Raw genomic sequence first — 17,651 nt, 5'->3', positions numbered from 1 at the left:
TCAGAGCGCATGTGGGCGTTTCCGGGACCAGGGGGAAATTCCACAGTTCTTGATAGGCAAATTAGGTACACATATTATGCATGAAAGAATCCGGTCCACAAACACATCACATGTTTTTTTTTTTATTATTAGTTTATAAATAGAATAGAAAAATATTTCCCTATGCTTAACATTCTTTTACATTCACACCTCACTGAAATATAAAGAAAAGGAGAAATATTCAATAAACAGTAATGCAGAACTCCATTTAAAAAATAGAGCATTTTAGAAAGTGCAAAGTCAGATGTGCATTATGTGACGTTTCATGGCACATCATTATGCCTGCGTGCAGATGTGATACAAGTGTCAGTTTTGGGCAGGAGTATAGAAACCATGATTTAAAATTACATGGCTGCTTTAAATCTCTCCAGGTCCAGCGGTGAGCAATCAGACCATCAACCATAGTCTCTTACCTTACTTAGTTATGACACTTGACATACAGCAGAGTCTACTTTTACATGTTAGTGCAGTGAGAGTTTTTTTCATAGGAATGTAATACATTTTATACAGTACAAATTTTTCTTCTCTTCTACGCTGTGACTCCCCCTCCGATTTATCTCGCCACCTCTTGGAAGTTGGGAACCAGCTGAGAAGACCAATCAGTATCACGAACCGTTTCAAGTACGCACATATCTGCTGCCTACATTCAAAGACACAGTGTTTTGTACCAACATACTATGACACATAATATTCAAACAACAAAAAAAGGCTAAATCATAAATTCTGTACCACAGTGAAACCACAATGGAGTGAAAAAATATCTCTATATCCTTCATAAAACAATAAATCTTCGGCACATCTCAGATGGATACCATACTTTTTCCAATAAATTAACCGTACATGAACACTGTTGGACAGCGCATGTGATTCAGCCATGTTAAGTGAACCATAATAAAACACATCATTCAGATTATATGTTCTCAGAATAATACAGTAAGAAGAAGTGTGCGGTGGGGGACTTGACCCGCCCACCTGTAGGCTCACAGGATGACCCACATACAGTACAGATACGGATAGAGTGAGCAACATGCTTCGCCATTAAATGGCCCATGAGTAGAAAGCTCTCTGCTTTCAGTCGCCACTTGTAGTCTTCATTTAACCGGTCAGGATATTGTTTAACGTCTCATCCCAAAGACAAAGGCAGCTCTAGTGTCAGGTTAGACCATCCCATGTGGTACATGGGTCACAAGTTTTGCAGCTCGGGTTTTGACCCTGTGTGAGGTCAGAACTGAGGAGACGACTGGTCCGTGTTAATAAAGTAGGTGGTGAGTTGTCCCTTGCCCTTGACGTTGACGACTCCTCTGAGGGTGACGCTGTATCCCACGCTCTCCACCATCTGGGCCGTCTCCTCTGTCACCTGGGAGCAGAAAGCGCAAGTCACATGTCACATTTAATGGATCCACAGTGAACTTGTACATTTAAGCCACCTCTATTCCACCGACCGACCTGTATCTTGTCCTCCACTCCTGTGCTATCCATCCTGCTGGCCACATTCACAGAGTTCCCCCAGATATCATACTGAGGTTTATGAGCTCCGATCACGCCCGCAATCACTGAACCATGGTTTATTCCTGCAGGTAAACAACAAGAAGGGTTTATTAAATGTTCAGTAATATAAAACATACATTATTCTTTGTTTTAAAATTGTTTGTCTCAGTATGAATGGATCCAATGATTGAAATGTTACATGTGTGTCAGTATTAATCCAGAACACACTCACCGATCCTGAGTTTGAAGCTGTTAAAAGAGTGTGTGTTTATGAGCTCCAGTTTGCCCATCAGAGCGATGGCAAACTCCACCATGGAGCGCACGTGGCTGTAGGACATCTCAACTTTCTGTAGGGGGAGCCAGAGATCATGTTAATGCACGGCAGGGTCTCTTAACCGCAGCAGTAGTAGGTGGAAACACTTTGATTTGATTTCAAGGACTGTTTTGCAGAAAAAGGCTAAAAGTTACGAAGACATCTGCAAGCAAACCTTTTGCTCATCTCCTTGAGGCGCATGTGTCAGCCCCGCAGCAGCCATGTACGTACTGCCGATCGTCTTTATCTTCTCCACCGAGCAGAATTTGGGCTTCGAGAGAAGCTGCATGAAAAAAAGGAAACAGGATTACAGTTAGAGACACAGAGTGAATGTCACACCGGCTGTATATAATCACATCTTCTTCTTCATACCTCGTCAAAGTCTGATATGATCTCGTTGAGGAAGCGCAGACACTCCAGGCCGTCCCTGTTGGCGCTGCTCTCGCTGTAAAACTCTTTGAACTGAGGCACCGAGGCGAACATCACACACACACAGTCATAGGACTGACTGTACAGGTCCTGCAACACAGTTTTTAATAGTAAAAGGACTTAATTCTAAGATATCATGCATCCTGATCTCAACTCATCATCTCAACTTTTCTTCTTCCTCTTCTTCTTCAGTTTCTATTTTCCTACTTAGACCTGGTATTAACGTGTGTTACGGTCATCCGAACACACAGAGCATTAGCACGCTGTCACCAAAACAACCACCACGTCCTACACTGATGACGTAGTCCAGCATGGTGTTAGTGTTTATGCTTCAAAAGATATGTGGTCAAATGCGTCCCAGACGACCTCTGCAAGTGGTTTGAGTCATCGATCACAACGCGTAGTGGTGGCTGTTTACACTTGTATTTATAATATTGTAATCACTTGTGATCAGATTGCCCAAATTTTAAATACATTTCACCCCCTGTATACAGTGAAAAATGATATGTGGAAGTTAGCATGGGTAACAGAGGGGCAGGCTAACCAGGAAACAAATCCGACAGATTAAAAAAGTGCATCTTTTTGCCATGTCTTATTTTCTATACCTGGTTGCGAATAGTTTTGCCCATGAAGAAGGAGGCAACGTGGAGCGGCAGGACGTTCTGAAGGAGGAGCTTGTTGACGTTCTCCATGGTCTCCATGTCCTCCTTTTCAGTCTGGAAGCAGTGATCCAACAGGAAGTCCACACGGCTGCTCAGCTCGTCCTGACAGAGAAAGACATATAAGTACATTCTGATACAAGCAAATTTTTCTTTCCCTCATTAAATGATACAAAAGACGTACAAACACACACACACCTGTCTGGCCAGTATGAGGCATATGACGTAAAAGATGACAAGCCACACCCCGGACATGATCTGAGGGTCCTTCAGCACTCCCGGCCTGCAGAAAAACACACACACGCACACATTTAGAGCCAAACACTCACATAATCTGCACGACTAAACTACCATCACTCTGTTTTCTCTTTCCATTACATAATCCCTGAGACAAGAGTGTCTTGTGTCCCTCAGTCAATAGGGCCTGCACCCCCGGGCAGGCCTCTTGCTATGGAAAGCTCTTGAATAAATGACGGCGATCTGAAACTCCAGACAGGGATTCACAATCTAGACTCTGAGTAGCTGACAAAAGGCAGGAAATTTAACACCTTGGCTGAGCAAGACGGACAATGTGATGACTATAGATAGCGGTGAATGAATGCGGACGAGTGGAAAGTGAACTTCAGCAGGATTACTGAGGGTCTGTGTGACTGTATATTCATGCCTGCACACTGTCATGCATCTTATTTGTAACAGTTTGTCTATTAACACAATGTAACATAGTAAGATTATTACATACTGTGTTTTACTTGTTTCCAAATAACTGAACAGTACAATGTTAGAATTGAACAGCTTCAGTTCCTCATCTATGCTCTCGTCAAAGCCACCAGACTCCACTGACAAAAACAGTAATTTTACCTCACATAACACAGGAGCTGCTGGTCTACCTCTGCCTTCATCATTTAGTTTGTTTGTCTTACTGTGTGTCTTTGGTGAATCCAAACTGACCCTTTAAAACACCAAAGTCACACAGTAACACAAACAAGATAACCGATCCTCCAAACTGTGGACGTGCCGACTGCCATCTACTGTAGGTAATACACTGACTATATGGATCAGTACCTCATACAACCCCACCTCAAAAGATCTGAACTAGCCCAACTTCACACAACACACACGTTTTAAGTCTATTGAAAACATGATACACAGCAGGTTAGCACTGAATGCTATTAAATCCAGTTTGCTTTAAATAGAAACCTGCAGGGCTGCAACTATCAATTATTTTCATAGTGATTAATCTGTTGAGTATTTTTCCAAATAAAAAAAACGCCCATCACAATTTCCAAGAATCGAAGTTGACGCCTTAAAATTGCTTGACGTGATCAAAACACTGTACAAACCCCCAAAATATTCATTTCATAATAATCCAACTTTTTGGCAGGTTTTCCATGTTCATGATTTAAATGTTTAGTGTATTAGAAAGACATCAAAAATGTTTCTGTCGATCAACTCATCGATTAACTGAGTAATAATTCTACCACTAGAAAGCTGCTTATTGCTGTTCAGGAGGCAGCTTGGATTCACTCTTCAAGTTTCTTCATCAGTACGTAATTTGGCAAACAAAACAATGTTCAGACACGTAAAGCTGTTAAAACCTAATTGCACTTCAGCTTCGCTCACATGGAGTCGTTGTGAAGCAGGTCGATGAGGCAGTAGGACCTCGGGGCATAGACGTGGAGGAAGAGGGCCAGGTAAACCACCACAGCCAGGGTGAGCAGCAGCGCCTTCAGAGACAGGCACGTCCTGACGAACACAATCACTCCCAGCATGGCCAGCAAGCAGCAGTACAGGTAGTACTGGATGTTTGATGAGAGGAGGAGAAAGAATGTGTATGTTATGACAAGGGAGGAGCAATCAAAGCTTGTACTGAAGCTCTCAACATTCAAACTCATAAAGACACACACTCTTTTCTGTGTGTGTATCTTTGTATGTTTTGTTTTACTTCTCCTGTCTTATGCATGTGAAAAATTAAAATAACTTAAGAAGTAAAATGTGCAAAAATTGCAGCATTTATGGACATTTAAGTTTTTAAATGTTCAGCTCGTTGGCAGGATTTATCAGGGGGAAAAAAAACAGCATCGGTATACTTTCCCGCAGCAATTAAAAGACACATGTTACAGATGAAGGATGGATAAATAATAATAACATGGAAGTACTTACAGGCACGGTGTAGAGTTTGAGACCCTCCAGCTCTGTCTGGTTGGTAATCGCCGTGCAGTTGTGTCCTGGGAGGAAAAACTGAGAGACAAAAACAGAAAAACTGACTGACGGAACATCAAATCTATCTATGAATGACATGAAACAGGAAAAGACAGAAAGCGATAACACGATATCTGAGAGGCAGGAGAAGAACTCACAAAGTTGAGGATGGCCATAAGCAGGGTGATGAGCACGCAGAGGGTGACAACAAACACTCGTAGCGCCGCCCTCGTGGAGACACTGCGGGACAGCCCCGATATCCACTGAACACTCAGTGGCATCTTGGAACGCCACTTCTGAAAACGAACGGACATTCAAGCATTTAACACAGATATAAAACGATACTAAAACGGTCCGTTACAGAGTCAACGTGTAAACGTGATTGACACAACGTGAGGTCATAATTATTCTTAAACATCTGACTATTTTGGATGAAAATACCGACTTGAGGCCTTTGCACACTGAGTCCATTTTTTTGGTCCGACATTGTCGCACTATTGAAGTCAATTAGTCAATAAATATGACTTCAAGTTGTGTGAATCGTGTTTGCACTCTGACTCTGTAACTTTTCGTGTGTCCTTAAAATTTTCAGATGAGTTTTTCGTATCCATCAGAAGCCTTTCGAGACGTCTGACCAAGAATCAGTGACGAAAATGTGGTGGCAGGAAACAGTCGTGACAAGACACGGGTGCACAGACTCATTTCATAACACAAATACTGCTCAGTGTTATTACAAACACACCACATAAGTGTTTCATTTACCTCCAAGTATCCAGTGAAAGCAATGGACAGAAGCAGCACCAGCACAGGGAAGGTCACACTGTACGACACGGCTATCTCAAAGTTTCTGGGAGGGGAGGAAACAAATCATTTGCACTGTTAAGTGAGCAAATAAAGATGCGTGTATGTGAGCTGGTGAACAAGAGATTTACTTTGATTTAATTCAGGACATGAGTTTAATCGAGTGAAAATGAAGCGTGAATCTGACCAGAGTCCTACTCACTTCTCAGAGACGAGCATCTGGACAGCGAAATTAGTAACGAAGATCAAAGCAATGCAGCTCATTGAATGGTGCAAACCTTTTACTTCTGAGAGGCGGAACTGGAACACAAACACGTAAAATTAGACCGACACTTTAGAAATAATTGTTTTGCAAACACAGAGACACAGGAACACAAATAAATTGTACATCCTGGATTCATGCTGTTTATGTTTTCTCACGTGAGACCGGAGAATGAACCCACCTTTCTCTCCAGGCTCAGGTCGTTGAAGAGCAGAGTCAAACAGTTGAGCTTCTTCAGCCTCCTCCTTCATGGGAAACAAAAAGTCAAAATCAAAAAAGGGGACGGACGAGACACTGACAGGTTTAATCCCAAATTAAGATGTGCAGACTGGGTAAATTATCACAAAAGTCAGAAGTTTTCATAATAAAGAAGTTGTTAAAAAGCAATCTGACATGTTTGAGAAACTGGTAAATTAGTTCTACCAATTAAAAACAGTTTACAACAGATGAAAACTTACCCTGCACTGTCCAGCGGGTCCAGGGATCCCCTAACATCATTATCCACAACCAAACTGGGACAAAACAAGAACACAACAGAAACAGCTTTAACTAAAACAACACAGATTCACCTAGTGAGTTTCCTTCAGAACCTCAATCTAACAAAATAAACAATGCGTAATAGCCAAAGAGAAAACACATGAAATGTGTTGCATCAGCGCAAACAGCTGCATGCTGTCTTCTAATTCTCCCTAAGTAAACAAAGCTGTGTTTTGCTGTAAGTGCTGTTCATATATCTGGGAACTTACCAGCTGTTCGTCTGGCAAAGTGGTCTCTCCTGGAGCAAACACACACACGCAGACACACAGACACACAAACAGTCAAAAAATGCACAACCTACAATAACAAGCAAACACAATGATTGATCTAATTTCTGTATAGTGCTAATACATACTGCAGAGAGCTGCGACTGGTTCATGGCAGCATTAATGGGACTGATTGGCTTCTTGGAGGACTTGGCGTCAGGGTTACTCAGGTCTGCGAAGGGGTGGATGCTCCGCCAGGACTGCAGGTACTGGGACATCCGGACCGACGCTCGCTGCCTGTTCTCTCCTGATGAGAGAGTGTTTCCCTGAAATCAAGATGGAGGTTACGTTATTGCACCTTACTCTGTTCCCCGCAGGAACTGTCATTTTTCTGCATACTCCTCACCTGAAGCTATCGATACAGAGAGCACCAGCACAGAAATTTTGATTCACTCAGTACCTTGCTAAAGAGCACGTCTGCAGGGTTTGTGAGCACCACAGATGCCCATATAATACGCACAGTAATGACAGAACTGCAGCTACTCTGAGGAAGATTGTCCTCCTTTTGTTTTAACTCAGCTTTTCAAAATAAACAGTCTATTTCATGAAGTTGCATACTTAATTAGCTAATCAGAAATTTGATACCTTTGATACCTTAGATTGTCAAGTCTGTAATCAATAATAGGAACAATTTTAAAAATTAAAACTACTATTTTTCTTCCCTATGAAGTTTCGCAAGTTCAACAAGCACAGTAAATAATCCTGAAAGTGTCCTTTGGGTGCTCAAAATTTGTACTTTAGCTCCAATGAGACAAAAAAAAGTTTTCTGAACACACATTTGACACTATCTGCATTCACACGCACAAACACGTGCACACCTACCGATTTAGGTCTCCTGGAGACGCTGGCCGACTTCTGTGGGTCAATAACAAGGTAGGTTGTTCTTCCTTGAAGCAGAGGATCCCGACTCCCCCCGTCTCCAATCTCCACTTCATACGCCCCGTTCAAGTGCTGCAGAGTCTCCTCTGTGATGTGGACTCGCCTATTAATAATAACAGCATTAGTAACAAAACATAAAACACATTTAAGCTGTAATATCACTGAGCAGGTTTTAAGATTTTCTCACTCAGGTAGACCTCCGGACTCCATGTGGTTGGCTAGCGTGACGTCGTGTGACCACACGTCGTACTGCCACTTCTGCAAGCCAATCACACCACAGAGCACGTTGCCGGTGTGAACGCCGACGCGCATGCTGATCTCAACCCCCGTCGCCTCGCGCAGTTTACTACAGGGGAGACAAAAGTGTGAGTAAATATATGTTGATGCACGACGATAAAGTTCTGACTTTTTATTTTGGAACAGTGATGAAACAAGTAAAACTTTTTGTCCAGTTAGTGAGAGGACAATTTTAGACACTCTGATAATAAATATGATGCAGATCATTGCGTAACAAAGGGAGCATATGGTCTGAGGACTGATACACAAAATATGTTTCTTTTTCATCTAGTTTTTTCCATATAAATTAAAGGCAATCAGTTTTAACATAAAGCCAAACACAACAAGACCACGCTGAACATATGCACTTTGAGAACATTATGGTCAATTTGCATATGATGGTGCTGTATGTACCCTCTGTGTGCTTTGAGCTGTAATAGTTTGGTTTCAGTTGTAGAGGACAGAGTAGTGAAACAAAGGTGCCATGAGATCCACAAGGAAGTTACACGGAGTACAGTCACAGCAGATGCAAATGAAGAGCACTGAGTAGCTTTAACGGCTTTCAAACAGAAACCAGCAGGTGGGAGGCACCTCAACACGATGTTAGACAGAAAGAGAGCACAACACACATTTGTTTTATAATCAAATCTTAAATAATTACAGAAGACAGACACATCTAAAAACGTTGGGTAAAAACTGACCTGATGGCGGTGCACATGTCCAGCCCCATCTGAACACAGTTCCTGGCGTGGGTGGGAATAGGGTCAGGTAGGCCAGACACACAGTAGTAGCAGTCACCAAGGATCTTAATGCGAAGACACCCATTCTTCTACAGATGGAGAGAAACAGAGAGAGGGAGTCTGTCATAACACAAACCTGTCCTTTGTACAGAAATACAAGTGCAATAAAAGTTCAATATTTGGGGCTGGATGTGCTGGTGTTTTCACCTTGGCGATGTCGTCAAATCTGCCAAAGAGCTTGTTGAGCACAGCGACCAGCTCCTCTGGTGAGCAGGTACTCGCCAGCTTTGTGAAGCCCACGATGTCTGCGTACAGGATGCTACACAAAGCCGCACAGGGAGAAGACACAAATATGAGGGACATATTCAGACGATGACAGCTGCACAATAAATACAGTTAATATATAAATATCTTTGATTTATCCTCGGCACAATTGCAGGTTAGAAGTCTATACTATGCACAGTCAATTATTTTTTCTCATGAGAGCAGACGGGAGATGTATTGGCTCTGACACGCTCAACATCACCTTGTAAAAGCTGTAATAGTCACCTGACATCTCTGTGCTTCCGTATGTAGAGGCTGTGAAAGTTGTGGGATTTGGATTCATTCTCCTCGTCGCCCTTGGGCTTGACGAGCCTCTTTATCACCTCCGTTTTCAGCTCAATGGCGATGTACCGAGGCAATATCGACAGGAGGAGCTGCTCCTGTTGCCGAGGACACAGAAAAAACAGAGGGGGGGTAAAAATGTGTGTGGAGACATTGTGTGATGTTTTGAGACGTTGAACACTGGGTCATTGGATTTCTGTCTTACAGAGGTGACAGTCTGTTCACAAAGGCACAAAGGCTGTAAATGAAACACGCGGCCATTGAAAGCCCCTTTGAAGCAACACCATGCTTACTTAGTGGAGCATGTTGCATCTATTTGTTTACTCGCCATGAATAGTGTCCACTTGGGTTTGCCTATTCTATTGCAGACAGGCCTCAGACAAGTAAATGATTAATCTATTGACCTAATAGCCAGAGAAGCATACAGTCACCAGGTAAAGAGCCCTTTAATGAGAGTGATTGCGCATAACGATTTTAAATTCAGAGTGACTGAAACAAGCAGAAGAGATTGTATTGTTATAAATAAAGCAAATAAACACAAACCAAAATCAAAATGAATCTGTGCCATTTAAATTAAAGCTACTTTGTCAAAAGAATTTCAAGCGTGTGTTCTAACCTGCTGATATTTCCTGATTTCCTTCTGAGAGCGAATGGCGCTGAACTCCTCTCTCTTCTGATTGGATATCCTCAGATCGTGCTCGGTCATCCACAGGTGAAAGATCCCGACGCAGTTCACACACACAAACAGGACTGCATTTGCCACCAGCTGAGTAGGAAGTCAGAGAAGAGGAGATTATTGACTTAATTAATTGTCTCTATTGTATCGCCACAACAGTAAGAGCAACGTGGTAGTTGTAATATGCCAATTAATTAACGACACAGTTGCAAAATAAGGTCATTATCACTTTGAATTTGTGTACATTTTTCATGGATTTTACATAACTGAAAACCACACTCTGCTATTTAATCAAAGACAAACAACAGGCTATGTAAACCAGGTCTAGGACTTCTCAGGTAACCAATAAACACTGATGCAGATCATTTGCATTTTTTCCAGCAAAACTGTAAAACACTGCTCGTCCCAAACCACAAGTCCGTATCATGCCGACCTGAGCTTCACATGACATTTGAATCTGTGTGCTATTTCTGTGGCACATGCAAAACATGCTCATCTCTTATCTCTTATTTGTCTGCATTTACACTTGACGCTCGTTTTATGTGCAGGTGTTTGTTTTGAAACCAACTAAACTATGCATTCATACCGACACAAATGTGGATGTGCTTATAAATTAAGTCAGATACTATAAGCGTCTTTACCTGCACAGCTAGGTCCGGTGTCTTCGGGCTTGTGACGGGGACATAGACACTGATGATGATGATGTGTGAAAGGCTGGTCCCAATCCCCACCATGAGGGCCCAGGCCATAGACAGAGGCAGCACTGTGTACACACTCACAGAGAGGAAGAGGAAAAACGCCACCTGGGAAGACGGATGCAAAGAGTCAGCGATTAACAAAAGTTAAAGAATAAAACAAAACTCATTCGCCTTTTGCGTCCTTCTCACCTGTTCCCACGTGGTGACGGGTCCCCCAGTGAAGATGAAGACAATGGCGACGATGTACAGCGTTCCCCAGACGAAGAGGGCCAGGGCTCCTCCGCAGCGCCTCACTGTGGCCAGCCAGGGCAGGCAGACGAGCAGGGCGGCACTCAGACAAAGAACCACACACAACACTGACAGAGCACCTACGTGGACGTCGATTTTCTGTGCAGATGGGCAAAAATTACAAGCTGAAAAACCTGTTTTTATCCATGTTCTTGATTCACTGTGAACTAGGGCAGCGTGTCAAACCTGGAAAAATTTAAACACAGAAATATCCTCAAAGGTTTTTAGTGCTATGTATGTTAGAAAGAAACGTCACTACAGGCGCAGACAGAAGCAAAGGAGCGCTTCATGTTAATATGCATTGTCCTATTTTGACTCAGCTGTTTACTACATTCAAAAAGCACCTGTCTGCTCTGCACTACAGACCAAAATTAAAATGCCTTTATTCATCAGACATGAAAGCCTTTAAAGCTTTAAACAGCTGGTGCAATGCTTTTTTTTTATCTGCTCCTGCCACGTGAAGTAAAGGTATTTCAATTTTTGCAGTGAGACAACATGACGAGTGAGTCTCCTCTTGTTTCTTTTTCTCCAGAGAATTAACTCTGATGCCAATATTCTTTTTCAAAGTGTCCAACTGATTCATGAAATTTATAAAATGTGGAAGAAAGGGATGAATAATTAACTACATCTAAACAAATACAATATTTGCATTAAATACTGCCTATAATTCTACAAATAAAGGATAAAACTCTTCGTCTTTTGGACATTTATGATGTTAGAAAACGTGTACTTGAAGCCAGATAAATGCTTTCTTACAAACATTTCTATCGACAATAAAAGTCAATAACGTGTCTTTTTAATTGCAGGATGATGTGGATGACCTATATATGTTCTGTCGTCATGTTCCTCACTGTTGTGTGGCGATGAGAAGTCGTGTAGGCTTTCTAATTGAAGCACAAGAATGTTCTGGTGTTTTGGAAGAACTGGTTTAAGGCTCTGTGTCTGTTTCCTTCTCCTCCATCGAAGCTGGCTGTAAAACTGTGCAGCAAAATACTCGTGTTGATGCACTGGTGACAGATTTTTAGATATTTTCAATATCTCTAATAGTTTTAAACTGTAAGCTTACTTAAACAGAACCGGTTCTGCAACACATTGCCACATGTCATCCATCTCATCATCTTTCAAGGTTTCACTCCTCCAATTGACTTGAGCTTGCTCTTTCGGCAGATGGGTCTTAAGCTGTGTGGCGAGATCATGAGTCTCCTGCACCCAAAATTCTGTCAAAACTGTCTTTATAATTGCCGACACAACCTCCGTAATTCTCAACCAGGAAAGAGGCCAAAACAAGGAGTAGAGAAATCAAAATACCTATTGATACCTATTGACACAATAGGTAATTTGCGCTAAAATTTTTGTGTGACAAATTACGGATTGCGCAGGATTAAGGTCACACATCAACCCGCAATTATTAAAAATTACTAGAGGTCCCCAGGTAGTGTAGTCCTGTGCAAACAGGACTTAATTAATCACAAAAATAATCAGCAGATTAATTGATAATGAAATAAATCAACCATCAACTTGACTATTAGTTGTTCTGAAATGTGTAAATAAAAACACAAGTTCATAGAGCTGAAGTTGACATAATTAAAATACTTCAACCAGCAGTCTAAAACTCCACAAAAATTGTATTTACAATGATATAAAACAAAGAAAAGCAGCAAATCCTCACATTTTAGAAGCTGGAACCAGTTACTGTTTTAGGGTTTTTACTTGATAAATTAAAAAAGAAAAAAAAAAGATAATAAAAACCTATATGTATTTGTCAGATATGTGGCAGGTTGTGAAATTTAAAAGTTTAAAACAGCACACCCCTTGAAACACATAGACACACACACTCCATTTCTCACCCTTCCTGTGGTGGGAATGAGGACGATGATGGCCACACAGAAAGCCAGAGACAGCACCAGTCCAGACAGCATGGCCGGAGTCTCCTCCACGCACTGCAGACAAGCCCTGCTGAACGCCTGATAGCAGCAACACATCCCCTCTTTCACACTCTGCCTGGACCGGGTGCTTCGCCTGTCCTCGCATTCGTCCTCGTTTCCGTATTCGTCGTCCCACCTGACATCGATGCTGCTCCTTGTTTGAGCGAATGAAACTTCGGTATATGCGGGCGAACTGCAGCAAGGTGAGTCCACTGATTTTGGTTTAACAGGAAAGTCTGTTTTGGAATCGCCTCTGTCATCGTCTGGACTGTTTTTGGTGTTTTTAATAGAGGAGTCTAAACTGGGCTCTGAGAAATTGACAGGAGAGGTATGGTTCGTCTTTTCACAGGAGCTTCGGTCGAGCTCGGATAACTCCTCGTCACAGAGGTCAGTGCTGAAACTAGTGCCGTTGTAACCAGGGCTGGATTTTGCGCTGCTGTAGTCAGAGTCACTGTAGCCGTTCGTTTGCGCTGAGCTACTGGTGTCAGTTTGTAGCCTATCAGAGGATGATTTGTCAGGGGAATCATGACCCGTAGCCTGCGGGGTCACACCTGTTCCCTTCAACAAAGAATCGGCCTTGAGAGGTTCAGGTGCGTGTGCTGTTTTAGCCACACCGACCTCTACGAAAACCTGGGAGTCACTGAGTCCTGACTGGCTCCCGCCTGTGGGATTGATTGCATTTAATGCGGCATCACTCCTGTCGTTTGCTTGCAAAATGTCACTGCTTTGTGCTGACTGTTTCACCCCGTCTTTTGTTTTACCAAAGTCGTCAAGCTCCAGGATATTGCCTCCAGGGATTTTGCCCTCTCCATCACTGGAGATGACCACAATGTTGGGTACTAAAGACACCTGTGGTGCTTCCTCTCCAGGCATCCCCTTTTCCTGAAAACCTTGCGACTCATCTGGCATTGTGACCCGTGTGAGTGTGAGGGATCTCGCCGTCTATCCACTTGTCACTTCGCTTTTTCTGGCTGTCTCTCACCTCGTCTACATGATAAGTGCAAACTGGGATAGTGTTTACTTCTTTGTCTTTTCCTTGTTTATATCTGTGCACCTTTGTCTGTGTGTCAGATTAAATGAATTAAAACACAAAGAAAAATCTGGCAATTTTGCTCCAACAAGAGTCCAGCTCCTCTGTTTTGAATCCTCTCCTACAGCTAAAAAGATATCAGCAAAATAGATTAAGATGACGCCGATGATGAAGATGATCTGTGGTTACTCCCAAAGATCGCTGGTAAGGAATCTTAAACCACAGCAAAATCTCCTTTGACAAGTGCTGATGCTTTCTGGATGGAGTCTCCCTGCCAAAAAACAAGGAAAAGATAAACTAGAATAATTACATCACGATCACAGCAAAGAATAAACAAAAGCTTAATGTATAAATTTACTGCTGAACATTTACTTTTTTAGCTGAGAGGCTGTGCTTGTGTCTGTGTGACTAGTAAAGTCCAACAATGAGAGCAGGGAAGTTATACCTGTGCATGGTTTTAATACCATTTTAATGACAAACCTCCTCTAGTCATTTCCCCATTATGCACAGAAACTTGTCAGTCTAGCTTTGGGCTCTTCCCCTGCAACAAACACGCACGCACAACACACGTACACACAGCTCAGGTGTGTACTGGAATGACATGTCAGCGACGCACCCAGTGCACTTTAGAAGCATTTTTTCCAGTCACCACCTACACTCAGTGGTTTGCTCTGATGCTTCTTCCTCCCTGTCATCTGACAGCGCAGACTACCTTCATCATACCCAGCCCGCTCCAATGTCACCATCAATTCCAGGATTAAAAAAATCTCTTTAATCTGTCTCTTCTGCTACAGGTACATATCTGATTTAATATGAAAGTCGCGGAGGGATTAAACAGTAAATCATCTGATTCATTCGCTCACCGTGACTGACCTGTCCAGTCAGTGTAGCACACAAAAAAGGAGGCGCTGCGTGTCTTTTTAAGGCTGACCCACTTTAAACTGTGACACTATGTGGTCATGACAGTACATTTATTGTTGCTCCAGTGGTGTCCCTTTTCCTTGTCTGCTGGTTTCACTACTCTGTTCTGCTTGCCTGTAAAACACTCTGCAAAAAAGAAGGGGTTTTCCAACTCTGACTTCTTTCGATCAAAACTAGGAACATAGTATGTTTATTGAATATCATTTAAATGTTTCTGTCTTCTTAGTCACCAACCATATAACACACAATAACAGACATTTGCTACTGCACTTGAAGCTTGAGCTGCAACTCCATTTTCTAATATATTGATTAATCTGTACACAATCTTCTCAATTAATTCATCCATCTAATTGTTTTTAATATAAAATACAACTTCCAAGAGCCCAAAGTAAGTCCTCCACTTGTTTGTTTTGATCAATATAAGTTTAAACTCCCAAATATTTTGGTAATATTTGGTTAATCTCATCAATATCACAACAGACAAACAAATGCAGCAAATCCTCATATTTAAAAGGCTGCAACAGAGGTAATTTTCTGATTTATCAACTAGCCTAACTGTTCCAGCTATTTCTTTATTGAATATCACATTAATGATCCAGTTTCTTCAGCAATACTAGTGACAAAAAGGGTATTTTTCATGCAAAATATCTCTAATTTAGGGTAAACAGAATTTATAAAAAGCCTGTTCAACCGCACAAGTAACAAGAACATATCTCCAAAGTTGAATGTCGAGTATGAAAAGGTAGATAAAGTTAACACAAATGGGGAAGAATGAATGACAGTTTCAACAAAGCTATCTTAAACATCTAACTTGCTTTAAATGTAGCGTAACGGATGATAAGCTTTCATAAAATAAATCACGTAACGTTAACGTTAAACAATCTGTTAACTTAACGTTAACTTAATTTGTTATAGCTAGCTGGTTAAACATAAAAGCATTGAGTCGCCTCTCATCATTGAAATAAAGATTTAATAGTCACACAGGACTAAAAGCTACAGTTTAAAGTTAATTTTGTCCTGTTTAAGTATCGATTATTAAACAGTGAGCGGTTAATAGCTCACTTAACATGTCAATATTATCGGTTCAGTCACTTATTTCACGTTAATAAAAGTTAACTGTGTCACAGGACATAAAACAAACAGCGTTTGGACGTTAAAATAGAAGTTGAAACACGAGAGAAATTTAAATTAATGTAAATATTAAAAAGTATATTTTCTTACCTCATTATTGTCGTTAACGTCTCTGTGGTCGCTCTCCCCCTTTAACTTAACGCAGGTTAGCTTACACACGATAAGGTTAATTTCCCTCTGCGTGTTTATCGCTCAGCTTCCTCCGCCATCCTTTTATTGTCGTCGTAGAGCAGTAAAAAACACTTTAAACCGTTAAAAACATCTAAAAAAGTCCAAGTTATCCGGTTAAAGTTTCTTTTTCTTCTCACAAACCAGCCGTTAGTAGGTCTGCAGCTGGTTGTGCGCACGAGCCAGCGTGTGAGAGGTTCGAGCGCGAGGAAGGCAGGTGAATGCGGGGGCGTGCGCACACAGGCACGAGCGCCCTGGTCCGGCTATGCAAATAGGGATGGAGAGGAAGGGCAGGTCAAAGGTCACACTGCAGGTGTTTCTCTGTTAAAAACACAATGTTAAAGCGTGTGTAAATCAGTTTACAAATTAAGAGCTCTTCTTAAGTGCAAATTCAAGTCAGGTACTTTCCTTTAATATTTCTTCCCACTTCCTCTCCACATCATTTTAGGGAGGAATGTTGTGCTTTTTACTTCCCTACGTTTATCTGACAGCTGGAGTTGCGTTATAAATTAACTTCTTTTGCATACCAAACATACAAAGAGCTTATAAAATATGATGTTTTGTTATAGATTCAACCCCATGGTATATACAGATCCACAAATATGAGGCTCCTTTCCTTTAAACTGTTTTTTTTTATTTATCTTTCCTAATTTTTGGAATTTGGCGCTATTGCTTGGGCAAAACAGGGACAGGCAGGGGTGTAATATGCTGGGGGACACGGGGGACCTGTTCCCTTCACTTTTTCAGAATGCAGTATTGAAGTCCTCCACATTTACAGTCACAAAAAAACTAATGTTATATCTTAAGAAAACAAACAGCTTTGTGTCTCTGTTGCATCTCTTTGTGGTCTTTTTGTGTCTCTCTGTCATTGTTTTGCCTGTTTTTGTAGCTATTTTGTGTCTCTTTGCAGTTCTGTTGCATTTCTTTGTGGCTGTTTTGTGTCATATTGCTGTCATTTGTCTTTGAGGTAAATGTGTGTCTTTTTGGTCATTTTGTGTTTCATCTTTGTATCTCCTTGTGGTTATTTTGGGTCTTATTGAGGTAATTTTGTGTTTGTTTTTTAGGTAAATTTGTGTCTTTTTTTGTCATTTTTCATCTCTTTGTAGTTGTTTTGTGTCTCTTTGTAGTCGCTTTGTGTCTGTGTGGTTATTTTGTGTCTTTTTGTAGTCACTTGGTGTTTCTTTGTGGTTGTTTTGCCTGTTATTTTGTGTCTCTTTGCTGTTCTGTTGCAACTCGCTGTGGCCTTTTTGTATCTCTTTGTAGTCACTTTGTGTCCCTTTGTGTTTGTTTTGTGTCTCTTTGTAGTCATTTTTCTGTCTT

The 17,651-nt window shown here is 41.5% G+C and overlaps 3 protein-coding genes across 3 annotated transcripts in view; 2 read left to right on the top strand and 1 right to left on the bottom strand.

Annotated features, from left to right (window-relative positions):
• Positions 1-17,651, top strand: part of LOC126403715 (serine/threonine-protein phosphatase PP1-beta catalytic subunit) — a 659,813-nt gene that overhangs the window by 90,423 nt on the left and 551,739 nt on the right. The gene's annotated exons all lie outside the window — the stretch shown is intronic.
• c17h11orf68 (chromosome 17 C11orf68 homolog) overlaps positions 1-17,651 on the top strand; it is a 616,176-nt gene that overhangs the window by 90,429 nt on the left and 508,096 nt on the right. The gene's annotated exons all lie outside the window — the stretch shown is intronic.
• On the bottom strand, positions 118-16,532 carry LOC126403701 (adenylate cyclase type 4-like). The gene is made up of 26 exons (XM_050066424.1): positions 16,254-16,532; positions 13,004-14,382; positions 11,058-11,255; positions 10,812-10,973; positions 10,111-10,260; positions 9,438-9,592; positions 9,096-9,207; positions 8,850-8,977; positions 8,060-8,218; positions 7,816-7,975; positions 7,083-7,259; positions 6,937-6,965; positions 6,649-6,702; positions 6,372-6,435; positions 6,131-6,228; positions 5,890-5,974; positions 5,286-5,423; positions 5,089-5,166; positions 4,549-4,724; positions 3,127-3,211; positions 2,875-3,033; positions 2,213-2,359; positions 2,016-2,123; positions 1,760-1,874; positions 1,486-1,610; positions 118-1,396 (listed from the first exon to the last, which is right to left on the bottom strand). The coding sequence occupies exons 2-26, from the start codon at positions 13,988-13,990 to the stop codon at positions 1,262-1,264; spliced, it is 3,984 nt and encodes a 1,327-aa protein (XP_049922381.1). The 5' UTR covers positions 13,991-14,382; positions 16,254-16,532; the 3' UTR covers positions 118-1,261.

Source organism: Epinephelus moara, chromosome 17, assembly GCF_006386435.1.
Source record: "Epinephelus moara isolate mb chromosome 17, YSFRI_EMoa_1.0, whole genome shotgun sequence".
Lineage (NCBI taxonomy): Eukaryota > Metazoa > Chordata > Actinopteri > Perciformes > Serranidae > Epinephelus > Epinephelus moara.
Note: the sequence above shows the minus strand (reverse complement) of the source record. Positions and strands in the feature narration are given on the sequence as shown.

What these genes read in the sequence shown, in the direction of transcription:
- LOC126403701 (XM_050066424.1), bottom strand. Translation starts at nt 13,990, where the DNA reads ATGCCAGATGAGTCGCAAGGTTTTCAGGAAAAGGGGATGCCTGGAGAG. An exon ending in CTTTGCCAGACGAACAGCTG is followed by an intron (nt 6,703 to 6,936) that starts GTAAGTTCCCAG and finishes GTTTTGTCCCAG; the next exon opens with TTTGGTTGTGGATAATGATG. An exon ending in TCAAACTCTACACCGTGCCT is followed by an intron (nt 4,725 to 5,088) that starts GTAAGTACTTCC and finishes TCAAACATCCAG; the next exon opens with TACTACCTGTACTGCTGCTT.